Here is an 18,522-nt window from a genome sequence, read left to right as displayed (position 1 = left end):
TACTCTGTCACCTAGGCTGGAGGGCAGTGGCACGCTCCTGGCCACTGCAGCCTCGACCTGATGGGCTCCGGCAATCCTTCTGCCTCAGCCTTCCAAGACCTCATCTACAGGCACTCACTACCCTGCCCAGTTAATTTTTGATTTATTGTAGAGACGAGATCTCACCAAGTTGCCCGGGTGGGTCTCGAACCCTCAGGCTCAGGCAATCCTCTCCACTTGGCCTCCCAAAGTGCTGGGATTACAGGCTGAGTCACTGAGCCCGACCCAGATTTCTTATTGTATGTAGATGAGAGTTACAGAAACAGAGAGGGGGAAGGACAGTTGAATGTTGTGACGTGAGCACAGAACTGGGAGCATCAGTGTGAACTCATGGCTTTTGAATATGATTAGAGAAACAGACATAGGTATATGCACATATAAACATATGTATGAACACAGTTCATGTATACACATGCATGCACATATGAACATATACATGAATATTACATGCATCTAATTACTAGCTTTACTTGAGGCTAGGAAAAATGACACCCCAGTAGCAGTGAGTACATTGAGCACTCAGGTCTTGGTTTCTAAATACCATTCTCTCTAAATCAAACCAATGCTCTTTGCAGACATGGGTGATTCCAGGGTTGGGCACAGAAAGTACAAAGAATCTAGAACATATTTTTGTGCCAAAAAGTAAAGAAGAGCTAAAAGAATGATGGGGTCATATCAAAAGGATACAGAAGTCAGCTTGAGGAAGCTTCTAAGGTAATTTGAGCATCAAAATAAAAAATTAGAAAATAATATTTTTTTTTTGACAGAATCTCACTCCAGCCCAGGCTGGCAGGCAATGGCATGCTCACAGCCACAGCTCATGTAATCCTTTTGCCCCAGCCTTTCTTTCTTTTTTTTTTTTAAGTTGGAATCTCACTCTGTCACCCAGGCTGGAGTGCAGTGGCACACTCAGTGCCACTGCAGCCTTGACCTGCTGGGTACGGGTGATCCTTCTGCCTCAGCCTTCCAAGTAGATGTAAAATACAGGTGTGTGCCACCACGTCCAGCTAATTTTTTTGATTTACTGTAGAGATGAGGTCTCGTCAAGTTGCCCAGACTGGTTTTTTTTTTTTTTTGAGTTGGAGTCTCACGCTGTCGCCCAGACTGGAGTGCAGTGGCCGCTCCTGGCCACCGCAGCCTTGACCTGTTGGGCTCCGGCGATCCTTCCGCCTCAGCCTTCCGAATAGCCGGAATTACAGGCATGTGCTACCATGCCCAGTTGATTTTTTGATTTATTGTAGAGATGAGGTCTCGCTGCCCAGGCGGGTATTGAACCCGCGGGCTCAGGCAATCCACTCTCCTCAGTCTCCCAAAGGCGCTGGTTTTACAGGCTGAGCCACCGAGCCCGGCTTTCAGACTGGTTTTAAACCCATGGGCTCAGGCAATCCTCTCACCTCGGCCTCCCAAATTGCTAGGATTATAGGCGTGAGCTACTGTGCCCAGCCATCACCCCAGCCTTTCAAGTAGCTAGCACCACAGGCACACACCACTATGCCCAGCTAAATTTTTTTATTTATTATGGAGGTGAAGCCTTGCCATGTTGCTCAGGCTCATCTTGAACTCCTGGGCTCAGGCAATCCTTTCACCTTGGCTTCACAAAGTGCTGGGATTACAGGCATGAGACACCACATCTGACCCTATGGCAGAGCTTTAGAAATTAAAAAAAGGATGATGGGGTCATATCAAAAGGATACAGAAGCCTTTTGGGACAACCCCTTCGGTTCCCCTCCCACTGTGGGAGGTTTTCTGCCCTCTCAATAAATCCTGCTTTCAGAAAAAAAAAAAGAAGAAATTTGGTGTTCTGGGGGAAAAAAGATAGTATAAGATATAGAACCCAGTAAGTAAGAATCATATGTTCACACTGAAACAAATAAATATAATAAGGGAGAGGAAAATGTTTCTACTTAAAATAGAAAGCCACATAATATAGTTAGTGGAATAGGTGGAGCTAGAACATCTCCAGTTGACCATTATCATAATAATGACTGATTTAGGAAAGAATCACTAGTCTTTGAGTACTAAAACTAGTAGGTAGAAGTATGACAAGTAACATGATCTTTGTCTAGTCTTGAACTATATTCCACAAGATACTTATTACTTATAAAGGCAAAATAGCAACTTTACTGAGGAGAAACCAGATGGACATCATCTCAGTTAACTATTCAAACTGATCACCAGTAACAGGAGAAAGTGATATCATGTGCTTCCTGACAGGATGCAATCACTAAGACACATCACTTCTTTTTTTTTTTTTTTGAGTCAGTCTCACTCTTCATCCAGACTGGAGTGTACTGACACGCTGCTCACGACCACTGCATCCTTAACCTGCTAGGCTCAGGTGATCCTTCTGCTTCAGCCTTCCAAGGAGCTGGAATTATAAGCATGTGCCACCATGCCTGGCTTATTTTTCTTGAATTATTGTAGAGATGAGGTCTCAGCAAGTTGCCCAGGCTCGCTTCAAAACCCTGGGCTCAGGCAATCCTCTTGCCTCTGCCTCCCAAAGTACTGGTATTACAGGCATGAGCTACCACTACCGGCTTCACATCATTACTTCTAATATCATTCCTATCCAGGAGGAAATATCAGGCAACCCCCAAAATAATCCACAAAATACCTGGCAAGTACTTTTCAAAAATATAAATATTAAGGTTATAAAAGACTAAGTCTGAGGAACTGATTAAAGGAGACCATAAAAACATGACATTTTGATGTAACATATTATTCAGAATTTCCTTTTCCATGAAGGATACTGGGATAGTTGGCTAAATTAGAATAAGTTCCACAGATTAGGTAAAAGTTTTTTGTTTTTTGTTTTGAGTCGGAGTCTCACTCTGTCACTCAGGCTGGAATGCAGTAGCACACTCACAGCCACCGCAGCCTCGACCTGCTGGGCTCAGATGATTCTTCCACCTCAGCGTTCCAAGTAGCTGGAACTACAGGTACACACTACCATGCCTGGCTAATTATTTTATTTGTTGTGGAGATGAGGTCTTGCCAAGTGGCCAGGCTGGTCTTGAACCAGCAGGTTCAGGCAACCCTCTCCCGCTGGCTTCCCAAAGTGCTGGGATTATAGTTGTGAGTCACCATGCCTGGCCAGTTAATTGTATTTTCAATGTCAATTGATATAATGCAGTCAAAGTATTTTTTCTTTTTTTTGAGTTGGAGTCTCACTCTGTTGCCCAGACTGGAGTGTAGTGGCACGCTCCCAGCTACCGCAGCCTCCACCTGCTGGGCTCCAGCGATCCTTCCGCCTCAGTCTTCCAAGTAGCTAGAACTACAGGCGCGCGCTACTGTGCCTGGCTAATTTTTTGATTTATTGTAGAGATGAAGTCTCGCCAAGTTACCCAGGCAGGTCTTGTACCCACGGGCTCAGGCAATCCACTCACCTCAGCCTCCCAAAGCGTGGGATTACAGGCTGAGCCACTGAGCCCGGCTGCAGTCAAAGTATTATAAAAAATTTCAATCTCCTGATACTCATAATTGTGTTATATTATAACATCTTTGTTTTTAGGAAAAAGACATTAAAGAGGAGTCATGCCTGCAGGTTACTGTCATATATTGAAAAAAATAGGAAGAGAGAGAAGTTGATAAAGCAATTACAAAGTTAACATTTTAGAAATCGGAGAGAAGGCAATAAAGGAATAGGATTTCTCTCTAAGTCTGAGATAACATCAAAATAAATAAATTAGTAAGAAGACATCTCTAAAGATAGAATAATTATCTAAGAGAAACACATCTTGTTATGACTTGACCTTTCCCAGCAGTTCCTGGGGCAGATAGGCACTCCGGGGCTTAAAGAGAGACCCAGTCTGGCTCAAAGTCAACACAATGGCACCTCCATGCTGAAAGAAAGGAAAAGAGGCTGAGTTATAAAAAGCTGAAACAGACAGGAAATGTCATTTAATCATCTGCAGATTGTGTTTGTCATAGAATGTGACAGCAGTGCAGTCTAGCACAGTTAAATGGCAACTAAATTGGTTATTCTATATTTGGTTCTGACAATAAACTGCAGCATAATCTTAAAATCATGAAATAGTTTTGGTTCTCAAACTCTTTTCCAAAGATGGTAAGGAAATACAAAAAAACTTTAAATGACTGCAAGCAAAATACAATTAGGCCAATATTTAAAGAAAATGGTTTTGAATAAGCTTATTCCCATCAAGTGGAAAGATTAGAAACCAAATACAGAGATCTTACTCCTAACTTTGTAGTTATAGGAACTAAATAAGATAAAAGAACTTTCTGTCCAGAAAATTAGAGACTGGAAAGAATTAGCAATGAATTAGCAGAGTATGTTTAAATGGCAAACACAGGTCTTCCTGCCTGTGATAGGCATCACATGCACTTACCCAATCATTTTTCACCATTTTCCTCAGGTTGTGAATAAGTGCCAGTTCCTCTGGGGCAATCTGCATATTGAACAATGAAAGAGAGATGAGATCATGACCTGCTTTTCTAGCTGGTCCTCTGAGACAACTAATTGACAACAATAAAAAAAAATCTCCGACTACTATATAACTATAGGACCCAAAAGTACACCCTATGGGATAAGCCGCATGGCCGCTGGCCTGAGAACTGCCATGCTTCTGGAGATTTAACAGCAGTCACCAAGAGAGAAGACACCAAACCACCCACTTCCTTGATGCTTCTGATCTCTGCTTCACAGCTTCATTGTGAAAAGAGAACCAAAAGACAAACAATTAAGAAGGAAAGAAAACACAGCTTCTAGTTTCCTGCTCTTTCCTCAACCGTCTCCCTTGGCTTTCAGTGAATGGTGGAACTCATGGCATCAGCTTTTCCTTCTGATGCCATTTTTACTATATATCTGAATTCAAAAACTCCTAGGGCAAGAAAATATACTGTGTATGGTCTATGAGGCTAAGATCCAACTGCTGTTCCTGATGGAGCCAGAAATCAGAGAAAAGAGACGGAGAAATTCAGTATAACTACCAGGCTTTTATCTTCTTTTTTCAGAGTGGTCTTTCCCCAGAGAGCATTGATTCCATCCACGGCCACCAGGAGGTGGAAAATACCCAAAGAACTTTGCCTCTTTAGCTCTTTCAGCACAATCCCAACTGCATCTGTGGCGTTCCTCACCCGCGTTATACCCTGTGGAGAGAGACCGTGGCCTATGGGCTCCAAGAGGCCTATTCTGGTTATGACGTGGTACATGTTCAGTGTCTTTTCTTATACCTGGTCAACCACTTCTCCCAGAGGACTGCCTTTCTCAGTGCCTTCTCTCTTACTCCAGACATACTTCTCTTGAACTTTTATCTAAAAACAAGCAGACAAAATAAAAAACCAAAAAAAAAAAAGGCTACTTGGCTTAAAGGATGAACCCATCCCTTGAGAAGTTTGGAGATTAAAGTTAACAGGAGTCAGTTTTAATCTACTTTTCAGGTCTTGTAAGAGATCTCAGTATGGAAGTAAATGTTTTCTAACCCATTTCTGCTTGGAGCCTAGGGGAAAAAAACCACATGAAGGATTCTGGCTAAAAAGGTCTACAATGAACTTTCGAGTCTGAGTATTTTTTTTTTTTTTAGAAAGCAGGATTTATTGAGAGGACAGAAAAGCTCCCACAGTGAGAGGGGACCCAAGGGGGTTGCCTGTGTCGGCATTTTAAATAAGCTCCTAGGTGACCCAGAGTTGCTTTATACCCAGAGTTGAAAATCCTTGGTCTAGAGATCATATCCAAGAAGCACTGAGAACAATTTTACCAATACATTTCTAGTTCTGAAAAAATATCGGTTTTTTTGTTTTGTTTTTTTATTGAGATAGACTCTTACTATGTTGCCCAGGACAGAGTGCAATAATGTGATCATAGCTTACTGTAGCCTCAAACTCCTGGGTTCAAACAATCCTCCCACCTCAGCCTCCTGAGTAGCTTGGTTAATTCTGTTGTTGTTGTTGCTAGAGACAGGGTCTTGCTGTGTTGCTCAGGCTGGTGCCAAACTCCTGATCTCAAATTATCGTCCCACCTCAGACTCCCAAAGTGCCACAATTACAGGCCCCCAAAATATCTTTTTTTTTTGAGTTAGAGCCTCATTCTATGGCCCAGGCTAGAGTGCAGTGGCATGCTCATGGCCACCGCAGGCTCGACCTGCTGGGCTCAGGTGATCCTTCCACCTCAGCCTTCCAAGTAACTGGAACTATAGGCATGCGCCACCACGCCTGGCTAGTTTTTTTATTTTTTGTTGAGACAAGGTCTCACCAAGTTGCCCTGGCTGGTCTCGAACCCCAGGGCTCAGATAATCCTCGCACCTTGGCCTCCCAAAGTGCTGGGATTACAGGCTTGAGCCACCACGCCCAGTCCCCAAAATATCTTATCTGGAGAAAATAATGAATTGGAAATGTGCTTATGAGTGATGTGAGGCTGTACCTTGAAAAGTCAACGAATCAATCTGAAGTTTACCAATTTGAGAATCAAACTTTGCCACTTACAAAATGGGAACAGCTTACTACTGCCTTTGTATTTTACACAGATAACTGAGTTTCAAGTTGTGTACCCACTGTGTGCAAAATGTATGAAATAAATACAAAATGAAATAGTAATTCCAAACTACTGTATCAGTTCTCCATAGCCACCAGTATCAAGGCACAAAGAAGACAGAATCAATATGAAGACTATCTAGCACCAAACTTCTGGGAGTCGTAACCTGGTTGAGGAAGCGTTCATTCACAGTTTTGAAATTCTTCAGCCAAGTTGTAGCCTCTAAAGGTTGATCGAAGCGCTGTTTGTTGTAGGTGGACTGCAGAAGATCCCGGCAATTTTTTACCCAAAGATGAGCTAATAAAAAGGCACAAAAAAACAAAAACAGGTAAAAAGTGACAATATTTAGCTCAAAATACTTTATGCCTCTTTAAGTTACAGGAAATAACTTTTGTTTCAAATATGTTTCTTATAGTCTTCTTGCTTCAAGGGTCTACTTGTTTATCTGACCCATCTTAGACTTATCATTATCATTAGAGCCAATATCTACTGCATACCAAGCATTTTTTTTTTTGGAGCCAGAGTCTTACTCTGTCACCCAGCTGGAGTACAGTGGCACACTCATGGCCACCGCAGCCTCGACTACTGGGCTCAGGTGATCCTTCCACCTCAGCCTTCCAAGTAGCTAGAACCACAAGCATGTGCCACCAGACCCGCATAATTTTCTATTTATTGTAGAAACGAGGTCTTGCCATGTTGCTCAGGCTGGTCTCAAACACCTGAGCTCAGGCAATCCTACTGCCTCCACCTCCCAAAGTGCTGGGATTACAGGCTGAGCCACCACATCCAGCCTATATACCAAGTTGATTAAATATCACTTCTGTTTACTGGAAGTTTTTATTTATTTATTTATTTATTTATTTTGAGTTGGCATCTCACTCTGTCACCCAGGCTAGAGTACCATGGCATGCTCAAGGCCACTGTGTCCTCGACCTGCTGGGCTCATGGGATCCTTCTGCCTCAACCTTCCAAGAAGCTGGAACTACAGGTGTGTGCTACCACGTCTGGATAATTTTTTGATTTATTATTGAGATGACATCTCACCAAATTGCCCACGTTGGTCTTGAACCCCTGGGTTTAGGCAATCCTCTCGCCTCGGTTTCCCAAAGTGCTGGGATTACAGGCTTGAGACCCTACACCAGCCTACTGGCAGTTTATAAAATTAAGTCAGAAAATGTGGATGCATACAACACTAAACAAAAAGGGGTCACATTCAAAGTGTGGGGGTTAAGTTTTTAAGATTCACAGTGATTGGCTGGGCATGCTGACTCAAGCCTATAATCTCAGCACTTTGGGAGGCTGAAGTGAGAGGACTATCTGAGCTAAGGGGTTCAAGACCAGCCTGGGCAACTTGATGAAGTCTCATCTCTACAATAAATCAAAAAATAAGCTGGGCGTGGTAGTGCCCACCTGTAGTTCCAGCTACTTGGAAGGCTGAGTCGGAAGGACTGCCTGAGCCCAGCAGGTCAAGGCTGCGGTGGCTGTAAATGTGCCACTGCACTCCAACCTGGGAGACAGAGTGAGACTCTGACTCAAAAAAAAAAGGCTCACACTGACATATCTAGAATGATGATAAATAGTAAAAGGCTCTGTGAGTACTCAACATCATTAACTGATGGAAAAAAAAACCCATGGTGATCTCTGAGGCAGGAGTTTGTGCTCCTGGACACTAAATACCAAAATAAGGACTGGTTAGTATCAAAGCAGAAAGTTTTCACTGAATTTCCCCTTGTCACATTTACTTCATCTTGTAATCTGCTTGGCACTAACATAATGAAGAAATCATGATGGACTAGCACAGACTGCTCTGCACCTGGAGCAAAGGCTTTCCTTTTAGCCACCAGAGCCCTGTTAGAAAACTGAAGCCATGGGCTACCACTGTAACGGGATCACTGAACCTGACACGGAGACGAAAAGACAGGAAGCTCTCACCATCTGGAATATGCAGTATCAGCCAGTCCTGTTTTGCACAGAAATGAATAACATGGCAAAGACTGAGGGTTTTTCCCGTTCCCTTCTCCCCATCTAAAGTACGTGTTGTCAAAGAAAACATCACCAGAAGAGATACGTCTACTGCTAATAGTAATGTTGCATTTCTTCTTTTCTCTCATTTGAAGGGAGAAAGCATTAGCTCAGGAGGGCCCAGGCAGGCAGGAAAGGATACAGAGAAGATATCGCACAGCTGGATGAGCAAAATTGGTGTTTTTCAGGTAATGCAGAAGCTCTAGGGCTGGTTTCCTTACCATCAGGCAAGCTTCATGTAATGTTTTCACCTGATAAACCAGGGAGGAGAAAGGAGAGGGTGAGGTGTGGAACTTCTAGCCAGTTCTTGGTACATACACTTTGCCTAAAATGGCAAACAAAAACATCAAATTGCATGTCTTCAATTTATTCAGAGGCTAGGCTGGTATTGGATTGAAAAATCTGAAAAAGCTGAAATATGTTATTTCACACCAGGTAACATACTAGTCAGCTTTTGATTATTACGGAAGCCTAGATATTACGGAAGCCTAGATATTATATAAGTTAACTGAAATCTATAAATAATCCAGACATCTCATAACATTACTATGTATAACACAGGGTCAATGTACATATGAAAAGCACATAAAATGCTTGACAAAGCATCTGACACATGGCAAGCATTCAATAAACATTCATTCTTTAAAATTTATTTTTAGTTAATTCTTACGACTATAACCACCTGACTTTTCTCTAGAACTACAAACATAGTAGCTCAGGAGCAGGTGTGACCAGCTGCCCCACAACTATGAGGCCACACCTCACACAACCAGTCCCTGACATGTAGAGTTTATATGTTTGTTCCCCTTTTGTAGCCATAATACTTTGGGGGGAAAATATGGGAAGATTTGATATGTGTATATGTGTGTAAAAGCGATTTTCTTTTTCATTTTTTTTTTTTCTGCATTGTAGCCTCACTCTATCTCCCAGACTGGGGTACATTGGCACACTCATGGCCACTGCAGCCTTGACCTGCTGTGCTCAGGCAATCCTTCTGCCTCAGCCTTCCAAGAAGCTGGAACTACAGGTGTGTACCACAACGTCCAGCTAATTTTTTGATTTATTGTAGAGACGAGGTCTCGTCAAGTTGCCCAGGCTGGTATCAAACCAGGGGCTCAGGCAATCCTCTCATCTCAGACCCCCAAAGTGCTGGGATTATAGGTGTGAGCCAACATGCCCAGCCAAAAGTGATTTTCAAGGAAAGTATTTAGTTATGTAAACTGATAAGAATAAATATTTGCCTGGTGCAAGTAGCTCATGCCTGTAATCCCAGCATTTTGGGGCACGGAGGCAAGAGGATTGCCTAAGCTCAAGGGTTTGAGGCCAGCCTGGGCAACTTGACGAGACCTTATCTATACAATAAACAAAAAATTAGCCAGGTATGGTGGCACACACCTGTGGTTCCAGCTAACTAGAAGGCTGAGGAGGAAGGATCGCCTGAACCCAAAAGGTCGAGGCTGCTGTGGCCATATATGTGCCACTGCACTCTAGCCTGGGTGACAGAATAAAACTCCAACTCAATAAATAAATAAATATTTAATAAATTCTAGTAAGTATTTTAGATAAAGTTTAAAATAGTGTTGATAAGCTGGGCTCGGTGGCTCAGCCTGTAATCCCGCGCTTTGGGAGGCTGAGGTGAGTAGACTGCCTGAGCCTGCAGGTTTGAGACCCGCTTGGCCAACTTGGAGAGACCTCATCTCTACAATAAATCAAAAAATTAGCCAGGCGTGGTAGCACGTGCCTGTAGTTCCAGCTACTTGGAAGTCTGAGGCAGAAGGATGGCAGAGCCCAGTAGGTCGAGGCTGCAGTGCCCGGGAGCGTGCCACTGCACTCCAGTCTGGGCAACAGAGTGAGACTCCAACTAAAATAAAAAAAAATAGTGTTGATAGTAAAAAAAAAAAAAAAAAAAAAATCCTAACAAGTTAATTGGATTGTCGTAGGAATTTACAGGTAAGGCTAAACTCAATGGAAAGTGGAGTCTTCAATATGCCATATTAGGTGATATGACAGTACTAAAATACACAAACAATGGTGAGGGAGTTGGCTTTCAAATAAATGGAAATTACAAAAGGAAAAAGAATAAGTCATTCCAGAGCACAGGTGGATAAAGCACTCTGAAACAAGTTGAAATGGTAAATTAAGGATAGAATCTCACAATCCTGAAGCTAAAGATTGTACTGGAAACTTCTTGGAGCAGTTTAAAATGCTATTACTGATGATTTCTTCTGGTAGTATGCTATTCCCAATCTTAAGAAAATTTTTGATGACAAGGCTGTCTAGGGTCTTGAAATAACTCCTTTACTGGTGTTCTGTTAGTTCCTTATTAATCTAATTTCCTGAAATAAATCACAATAAAGAAATGGCATCCTTTGGTTCCTAAACTAAAAATCACCTGCACAGCAAGTTTGATAGTTTATTAAGAAGGAAGAACCAGGCGTGGTGGCTCACGACTGTAATCCCAGCACTTTGGAAGGTGGAGGCGAGAGGACTGCCAGAACTCAGGGGTTCAAGACCAGCCTGATGAGACCTTGTCTCTACAATAAGTAAAAAATTAAAAAAATAAATTGACTGGGCATGGTGGCACATGCCTGTAGTTTCAACGACTTGGAAGGCTGAGGTGCAGGGGTACGCTCACGGCCACCCCAGCATTGACTTGCTGGGCTCAGGTAATCCTGCCTCGGCCTTCCAAGTAGCCAGGACTACAGGATTACCACGCCTGGCTAATTTTTGATTTATTGTAGAGAAGAGGTCTCACCAAGTTGCCCAAGCTGGTCTTGAACCCGCGGGCTCCGGAAATCCACTAACCTCGGCCTCCCAAAATGCTGGGATTACAGGCTGAGCCACTGAGCCCGGTCCATAAATTCAATGGCTACATACCAATCTAAGATTCTACTCGTTGGGTTGAGATTATGGCCAAAAAACATTTTCTGAAAATCCATGAGGGCAAATAAGAATCATGATGCACTGGGCGTGGTGGCTCAGCCTGTAATCCCAGCACTTTGGGAGGCCGAGGTGAGTGGATTGCCTGAGCCCAGGGTTTGAGACCTGCCTGGGCAACTTGGCGAGACCTCATCTTTACAATAAATCAAAAATTAGCCGGGCGTGGTAATGTGCGCCTGTAGTTCCAGCTACTTGGAAGGCTGAGGTGGAAGGATCACCAGAGCCCAGTAGGTGGAGGCTGCAGTGGCCGTGAGCGTGCCACTGCATTCCAGTCTGGGCGACAGAGTGAGACTCCAACTCAAAAAAAAAAAAGAATCATGATGCATCTAATCAAACTACTGACTCTATTCAGATCAGGAATATATTATGATTTTGATTTGGTGTTAGGATATTAACTATGTTTTTATAATATTTTGCCAAGGCAAAATTAAGTTGAATTAAATATTATTTGAATGCCAAAGTTTCCAGAAACTTGTTGGATAACACAAAGAAAAAAATTGTTGATATTGTTGATTCATATAAGAATATTTACCTGGTTCCAAAAAGGATTTAAGTGGTTAACAGAGGTAAGCATTAGCTTAAAGTAACTATATTATTCACAAAAGAGAATCAACAGCTGAATTTCTGTTTTCAGATTCAAATTTCATCTTCTATAGTTTACTGCTCATTCAGCATCATCCTTTAGCTATCAGCTGGTTGCATTCTGAGCTCCCCCCAGTTCTGTTCCGTGCTTTGTGTACCTGCATTACAAAATGAGGAGGAAGGCCATGGGGAAATACAGTCTTCAAATCCTGAATGGGGATGTTGTAGTGCTGACCCTCATGCTGTTCCCCATGCTTGGCCTAGGAAAGAAAGGTACAAATAGGTATAATGGGGACACAAACACAGTGACCAATATTTTATTTATTTTTTTGAGTCGAAGTCTCACTCTGTTGCACAGGCTGGAGTACAGTGGCATGCTCACAGACATCACAGCTCAACCTGCTGGGCTCAGGCGATCCTTCTACCTCAGCCTTCCAAGTAGCTGGAACTATAGGCATTCATCACCATGCACCACTAATTTTTTGATTTATTGTAGAGATGGGGTCTCATGAAGTTGCCCAGGCTGGTCTCGAACCTGTAGGCTCTGGCAATCCTCTCCCCTTGACCTCCCAAAGTGCTGGTATTATAGGTGTGAGTCACTGTGCCAGATCATTTTTTTAATCTTAGACAAAAATGTTGATTGCTGTCCCCAGATCCAGTGTACATATAAAGATGGTGGCCTAAATAAAGCCAGATGCTCAGCAAGGTAAACCCTAGATGTGAGGCTAGAAGTGGAGACAATTCTTGCCATCTGGATTCTTCTGTGTTGTGTATAGAGATGCTCTAGTCATGTGACAAGATCATCTGCATGTTGCTGTTTGCATAGAAACCCCAGAGGACTTGACAAATAAAGGGACTACAAATACAGAGAAAGCTGAAAGACACATCAGTGACTTCATTCATTTATTCTATTTCATTTAGTGCTGTGACAATAGGTGAATGTAAAGATACTTAAAACACACCGTTGGAATGGTGTTTTGGGTGATGGGTTAATTTTTTGGTCTTCTACACAGCCTCTATTAAGATGGGAAGACCAGCCAGGCGCTGTGGCTAACGCCTGTAATCCCAGCACTTTGGGAGATGGAGGCAAGAGGATTATTTGACCGCAGGAGTTTGAGACCAGCTTGGGCAACTTGGTGAGCCCTCGTCTCTAGAATAAAAAAATTAGCCAGATATGGTGGCGTGGACCTGTAGTTCCAGCTACTTGGAAGGCTGAGGTTGAAGGACTGCCAGAGTCCAGCAGGTCAAGGATGCAGTGACTGTGATCATGCCACTGCATTCCAGCCTAGGCAACAGAGTGAGACTCCAACTCAAAAAAAAAAAGGGAAGGCTGAGAGTAGGGGAATAGGGGAAGGGCCAAAAACGCTGTTGGTTCCCTTCACATTAAAGCAGACCACAAACTAATTTCAAGTTACTTTTTTTTTTGAGTTGGAATCTCACTCCATTGCCCTGGCTGGAGTGCAGTGGCACACTCATAGCCACCCCAGCATCAACCTGCTGGGCTCAGGCGATCTTTGCACCTCTCAGCCTTCCAAGTAGCTAGAACTACAGGCATGTGCTACCACACCCAGCTAATTTTTTATTTTATTGTAGAGACGAGGTCTCCCCAAGTTGCCCGGGCTGGTCTCAAATCTGCGGGCTCAGGATATCCAATCGTTTTGGCCTCCCAAAGTGCTGGGATTACAGGCTGAGCCACTGAGCCCGGCCTTCACAAACTAATTTCATTTATAAGAGGCGGCAACAATGCTAGTGAAAGAGAAAAGAAATTAATATCCAATCTAACAGAATCTGAACTACAAAGTGCAACACCAGACACTGCTAGAATCCTGGCTTTTGCAGACGAACTTCACTTTGATACTGCTCTTCTTATAACAAATCAAGTTAGGCTGGGCGCAGTGGCTTAGCCTATAATCCCAGCACTTGGGAGGCCAAGGCTAGAGGACTGCCTGAGCGCGGGGGTTCGAGACCAGCCTGGGCAACTTGGTGAGCCCTCGTCTCTACAACAGATCACAAAAATTAGCCAGGCGTGGTGGTGTGCACCTGTTGTTCCAGCTACTTGGAATGCTGAGGCGGAAGGATCGCCTGAGCCCAGCAGGTCAAGGCTGTGTGGCCATGAGCAGCGTGTCACTGCACTCTAGCCTGGGAGACTCCAACTCAAAAAAAAAAAGTTAGTTCCCTCCTCTGACACTGCGAAATCCATTTACAAAGGTGGAAAATAGTACCAGATTAGTTTCTGAGTTTGGTACCTTCCCTGCTGTGTGATTTGGGTCAAGTAATTTAATTTCTTTAGGCTTCTCCATACCAGAAGTTAGGGGCTATGGCTTCTCACCTATTCTGTAAATAGTTTTATTGGAACATTTTCACACCTACTTGTTTACTGCAGAGTTGAGTTCCTGTGACAGAGACCATTTCAGCCCATCAGCATTAAAAATTTACAACTTGGTTTTTTAAGGAAAAATGTACCACCCAACATACAATAAGATCAATAATAATTGTTCAACTTACTTATAAGGAATTGACCTTAGTAAGTATTTACTATGCACCTACTCTATGCTCAACAAAATCCATGACCCTAGGTGACTCAAGTAGTAAAGATTAAATCAGAACAGACGTGGACTGACCTGAAGCTTTATGGTACCACAGTATCAAACAGGGACAAGGAAGCCCTGGGTTCCAGAGTGTTATCTTAGGTGCATTGTCTGACTATTTGGAAATCTGCTTAGCTTCCTAAATTTCCGTTTTCCTGATAAGTAAGATGAGGATAGCAACATAAATTAAATGCCCTGAGAAACACTATATATACATTAGCAACTTACTGGGTCACTCTCATTGGTGCGGTAAATAGCTCTGAGACTCTCAACAGGAACCTGGTCATTTAGGTGAGCAGCAATACTTTGGGGTGCCTGGGTCCCCGTGTGCAAAAAACGTCCAGGGTCCAACTATAAAAGAAAACATTTTAGTGTTTTGGAATTATCAGGTCCTTCATACTTCCTATAACACTGAGAATGTGACCCCTGTCTGTACCAGGAATATCACTAATATACATTTTAATTCTATGTAAAAAGGATCCTTGTTATTATTAATATAATCACTAAGTCCAATGACACTACTCCTACTCTATATCTGTTCCAGCTTGTGTACTGCCATAGTAGGGCTCTGTCCCATATGGAAACACAATTCCATTAGAGATCATTAAGGAGCACATGTAGCATAGCCATTACAACCAAAACCAAGAAAGTTTTTTGATTGCCCTTGCTCAGTGATTAACAGTTGCCAATACTGTGTACCTCTCAGCTGTGACAGTCACCTCAGTTATCAGATAAAGGCAATGTTTGTCACTATTTGATGGCTATAATTATACTCTCTGTAACAATTTCCTGGTAGCTGTGCCCTGGAATAAAGTCTCTTTCTGTAGAGACATGTAATGAGGGAGTAGGTAAAGCATCAGCTAAGTGACAGTAAACTGCTCAGTAGACAACTTGGTGAACTATACACTGAAACCTCTGGAACGGGGTGAGAGGAAGGATGGGATTTCAGGAGACAAATCTGAGAAAATGTTAAGTGAAGAACCCCAAAAGTGAGCTTAGGGATAACAGGCCTTATATAGAAAATGAAAAGATGCCAGTTGCAAAACAGATTAGGGTATAAAGCCAGGAGAAGTAGAAGTACAGGGATATGAGAGAGGAATAAAATGAAGGAATTGCTTAACAAATCAACAGGTAATATTTAAATTACCTATATTTATATTTAGTCTCACTGAGCAGCTTCTTGAGTACAGATAAGTATATTTTTGTACCATTCCTCTCAATACTTATACCTGTTTGATGAGACCTTAAACTCCATACGTCAATTCTATTTTTTTTTTTGAGTCAGAGTCTTACTCTGTCACCCAGGCTGGAGTACAGCGGCATGCTCATGGCTACTGCAACCTCGACCTGTTGGGTTCAGGCAATCCTTCTTTCTCAGCCTTCCAAGTAGCTGGAATCACAGGCATGCGCCACCACACCCAGCTAATTTTTTTATTTATTGTAGAGATGAGGTCTTGCCATGTTCCTCAGGCTGGTGGTCTCAAACTCCTGGGCTCGGACAATCCTCTTGTCTCCGCCTCCCAAAGTGCTGAGATTACAGGCAAGAGCCACAGCGCCCGGCTTCTTTTTTTTTTTTTGAGTTATAGTCTCACTCTGTTGCCTAAGCTAGAGTGCAGTGGCACACTCACAGCCACCCTAGTGTCGACCTGCTGGGTTCAGTTGATCCTTCTGCCTCAGCCTTTCAAGTAGCTGGAAATACAGGTGCATGCTACCACACCCAGCTAATTTTTAGATTTATTGTAGAGATGAGGTCTCGTCAAGTTGCTCAGGCTGTTCTAAAATCTGTGGGCTCAGGCAATCCCCTCACCTCGGTCTCCCAAAGTGCTGGGATTACAGGCTGAGCCATCGAGCCTGGCCATACCCCACATCTTTAAGATAAGTAAATTAAAAAATGGATGAGTGTATACCTGTACATTAAAGCACCAATAGCCAAAGTTCTCCAGAGCACTTGATTCTAGACATAATAAATCCATCTAAAACCAAGAAACCAGGCTAGGTATGGTGGCTCATGCCTGTAATCCCAGCACTTTGGGAGGCGGAGGCAAGAGGATTGCCGGAGCTCAGGGATTCGAGACCAGCCTGGGATACATGGTGAGACCTCGTAACTACAATAATTCAAAAAATTAGCAGGGCTTGGTGGCATACCCCTGTAGTTCCAGCTACTTGGAAGGCTGAGGCAGAAGAATTGCCTTAGCACAACAGATCGAGGCTATTGTGGCAATGATCATGCCACTGCACTCTAGCCTCGGCAAGAGAGTGAATACATAAATACATAAAATAAAATAAAAACAAGAAATCTACCTAAAGATAGATACCAAACATTCAGATCAGTTAGAACTCACCTTATGGACCCTGGAGATGAGCCTTGTTATTTCTTTCAGCATTGTCCTTGCGCTCTTAAAAAACAGTGAAAAGGTAAGCTATAAACGGGAAAAGATATTTGCAACAGGTAAAACTGGGAATGGATTAATATCTAGATTATATAAAGAATGCCTACAAATTGATAAAGAAGATTGAGTAAAAGATATGAACAGGCATTTCACAGAAAACAAAACACAAACCCATGAAATGATGTTCAACCTCATTACAAATCAGGAAAATGCAAATTCAAACCATCACAAGGAGATACCATTCACAACCACCATACTGGGAACAATTTAAAAGTCAGACAACAACAAATGTTAAAGACAATTGCTAAAACGAAACATGTTGTGAAACATTGGGATCTTTTATGTACTGTTGATTGAGTGTAAATACAAATATCTTAGAAAAGAATTTTGGCATTATCTTTGCAAAGCTGAAAATGTACAAGCCTACGACCCAGATATTCTACTCCTTGGTACTTATTGGAAAAACACTTATACATTATACTGGCCAATACATATAAAAATGTTCATAGTAGCCGGGCTCGGTGGCTCAGCCTGTAATCCCGCGCCTTTGGGAGGCTGAGGTGAGTGGATTGCCTGAGCCCGTGGGTTCTAGACCCGCCTGGGCAGCGAGACTTCATCTCTACAATAAATCAAAAAATCAGCCAGGCGTGGTAGCACACGCCTGTAATTCAGGCTACTTGGAGCCCAGCAGGCCGAGGCTGCGGTGGCCGGAAGCGGCCACTGCACCCCAGTCTGGGCAACAGAGTGAGACTCCAACTCTTAACAATAACAACAAAAAATGTTCATTGTAGGCCAGGCACAGTGGCTCACTCCTATAATCCAAGCAATTTGGGAGGTTAAGGCGAGAGAATTGCCTGAGCCCAGGGGATCGAGACCAGCCTGGGTAACTTGGCGAGACTTCATCTCTACAATAAAATGAAAAATTAGCCAGGTGTGGTAGCACACACCTGTAGTTCCGGCTACTTGGAAGGCTGAGGCAGGATTGCCAGAGCCCAGCAGGTCGAGGCTGCGGTAACTGGGAGTGTGCCACTGCACTCCAGTCTGGGCAACAGAGTGGGACACAAATACACACACACACACACACACACACACACACACACACACACACACAAAAAAGTTCACAGTAGTAGAGTACAAATTATCGAAAAACTGTAAAACCTCAAATGTTCACTGAAAGAACAGTGGAGATATAGTCATACAAGGGAATACCATAACACAGTAAAAAGAAAAAAATTCATTTACACGGATCAAAATGGATCAATCTCAAAAACTAACATAGTGAAAACTATTATATTACATACTATAAAATTTTTTTTTTAAGTCAGAGTCTCACTCTGTTGCCTAGGCTGGAGTGCAATGGCACACTCATGGCCACCGCAGCCTTAACCTGTTGGGCTCAGGTAATCTTTCTGCCAAGTAGCTGGAGCTACAAGCAAGTGCCATCACTCCTGGCTATTTTTTTTTTTTTTTT

General features: G+C 42.9%; 2 protein-coding genes across 7 annotated transcripts in view; one reads left to right on the top strand and one right to left on the bottom strand.

Annotated features, from left to right (window-relative positions):
• The window catches only part of LOC103275844 (GON-4-like protein), a 134,355-nt gene that overhangs the window by 76,743 nt on the left and 39,090 nt on the right, over window positions 1-18,522 (top strand).
• Window positions 1-18,522, bottom strand: part of DAP3 (death associated protein 3) — a 35,540-nt gene that overhangs the window by 2,820 nt on the left and 14,198 nt on the right. The window contains exons 2-11 of one of the 6 annotated variants that reach the window (XM_021706567.1): window positions 17,004-17,055; window positions 14,890-15,012; window positions 12,232-12,333; window positions 8,694-8,802; window positions 8,462-8,554; window positions 6,696-6,826; window positions 5,233-5,313; window positions 4,987-5,148; window positions 4,389-4,448; window positions 3,792-3,881 (exon numbers count right to left, since the gene is read on the bottom strand). In XM_021706567.1, coding sequence (XP_021562242.1) covers window positions 3,792-3,881; window positions 4,389-4,448; window positions 4,987-5,148; window positions 5,233-5,313; window positions 6,696-6,826; window positions 8,462-8,554; window positions 8,694-8,802; window positions 12,232-12,333; window positions 14,890-15,012; window positions 17,004-17,045 — 993 coding nt within the window. In that variant the 5' untranslated portion in view covers window positions 17,046-17,055. Of the gene's footprint in view, window positions 1-3,627; window positions 3,882-4,388; window positions 4,449-4,986; window positions 5,149-5,232; window positions 5,314-6,695; window positions 6,827-8,461; window positions 8,555-8,693; window positions 8,803-12,231; window positions 12,334-14,889; window positions 15,013-17,003; window positions 17,058-18,522 lie in introns of those variants that run through there. The other 5 variants (XM_021706568.1, XM_008073244.1, XM_021706570.1 and 2 more) reach the window with 5 other exon arrangements.

This window comes from Carlito syrichta, unplaced genomic scaffold, assembly GCF_000164805.1.
Source record: "Carlito syrichta isolate Samal-C Ts95f unplaced genomic scaffold, Tarsius_syrichta-2.0.1 Scaffold315800, whole genome shotgun sequence".
NCBI classification, from domain to species: domain Eukaryota; kingdom Metazoa; phylum Chordata; class Mammalia; order Primates; family Tarsiidae; genus Carlito; species Carlito syrichta.
This window is presented reverse-complemented; position numbering and strand designations above follow the sequence as displayed.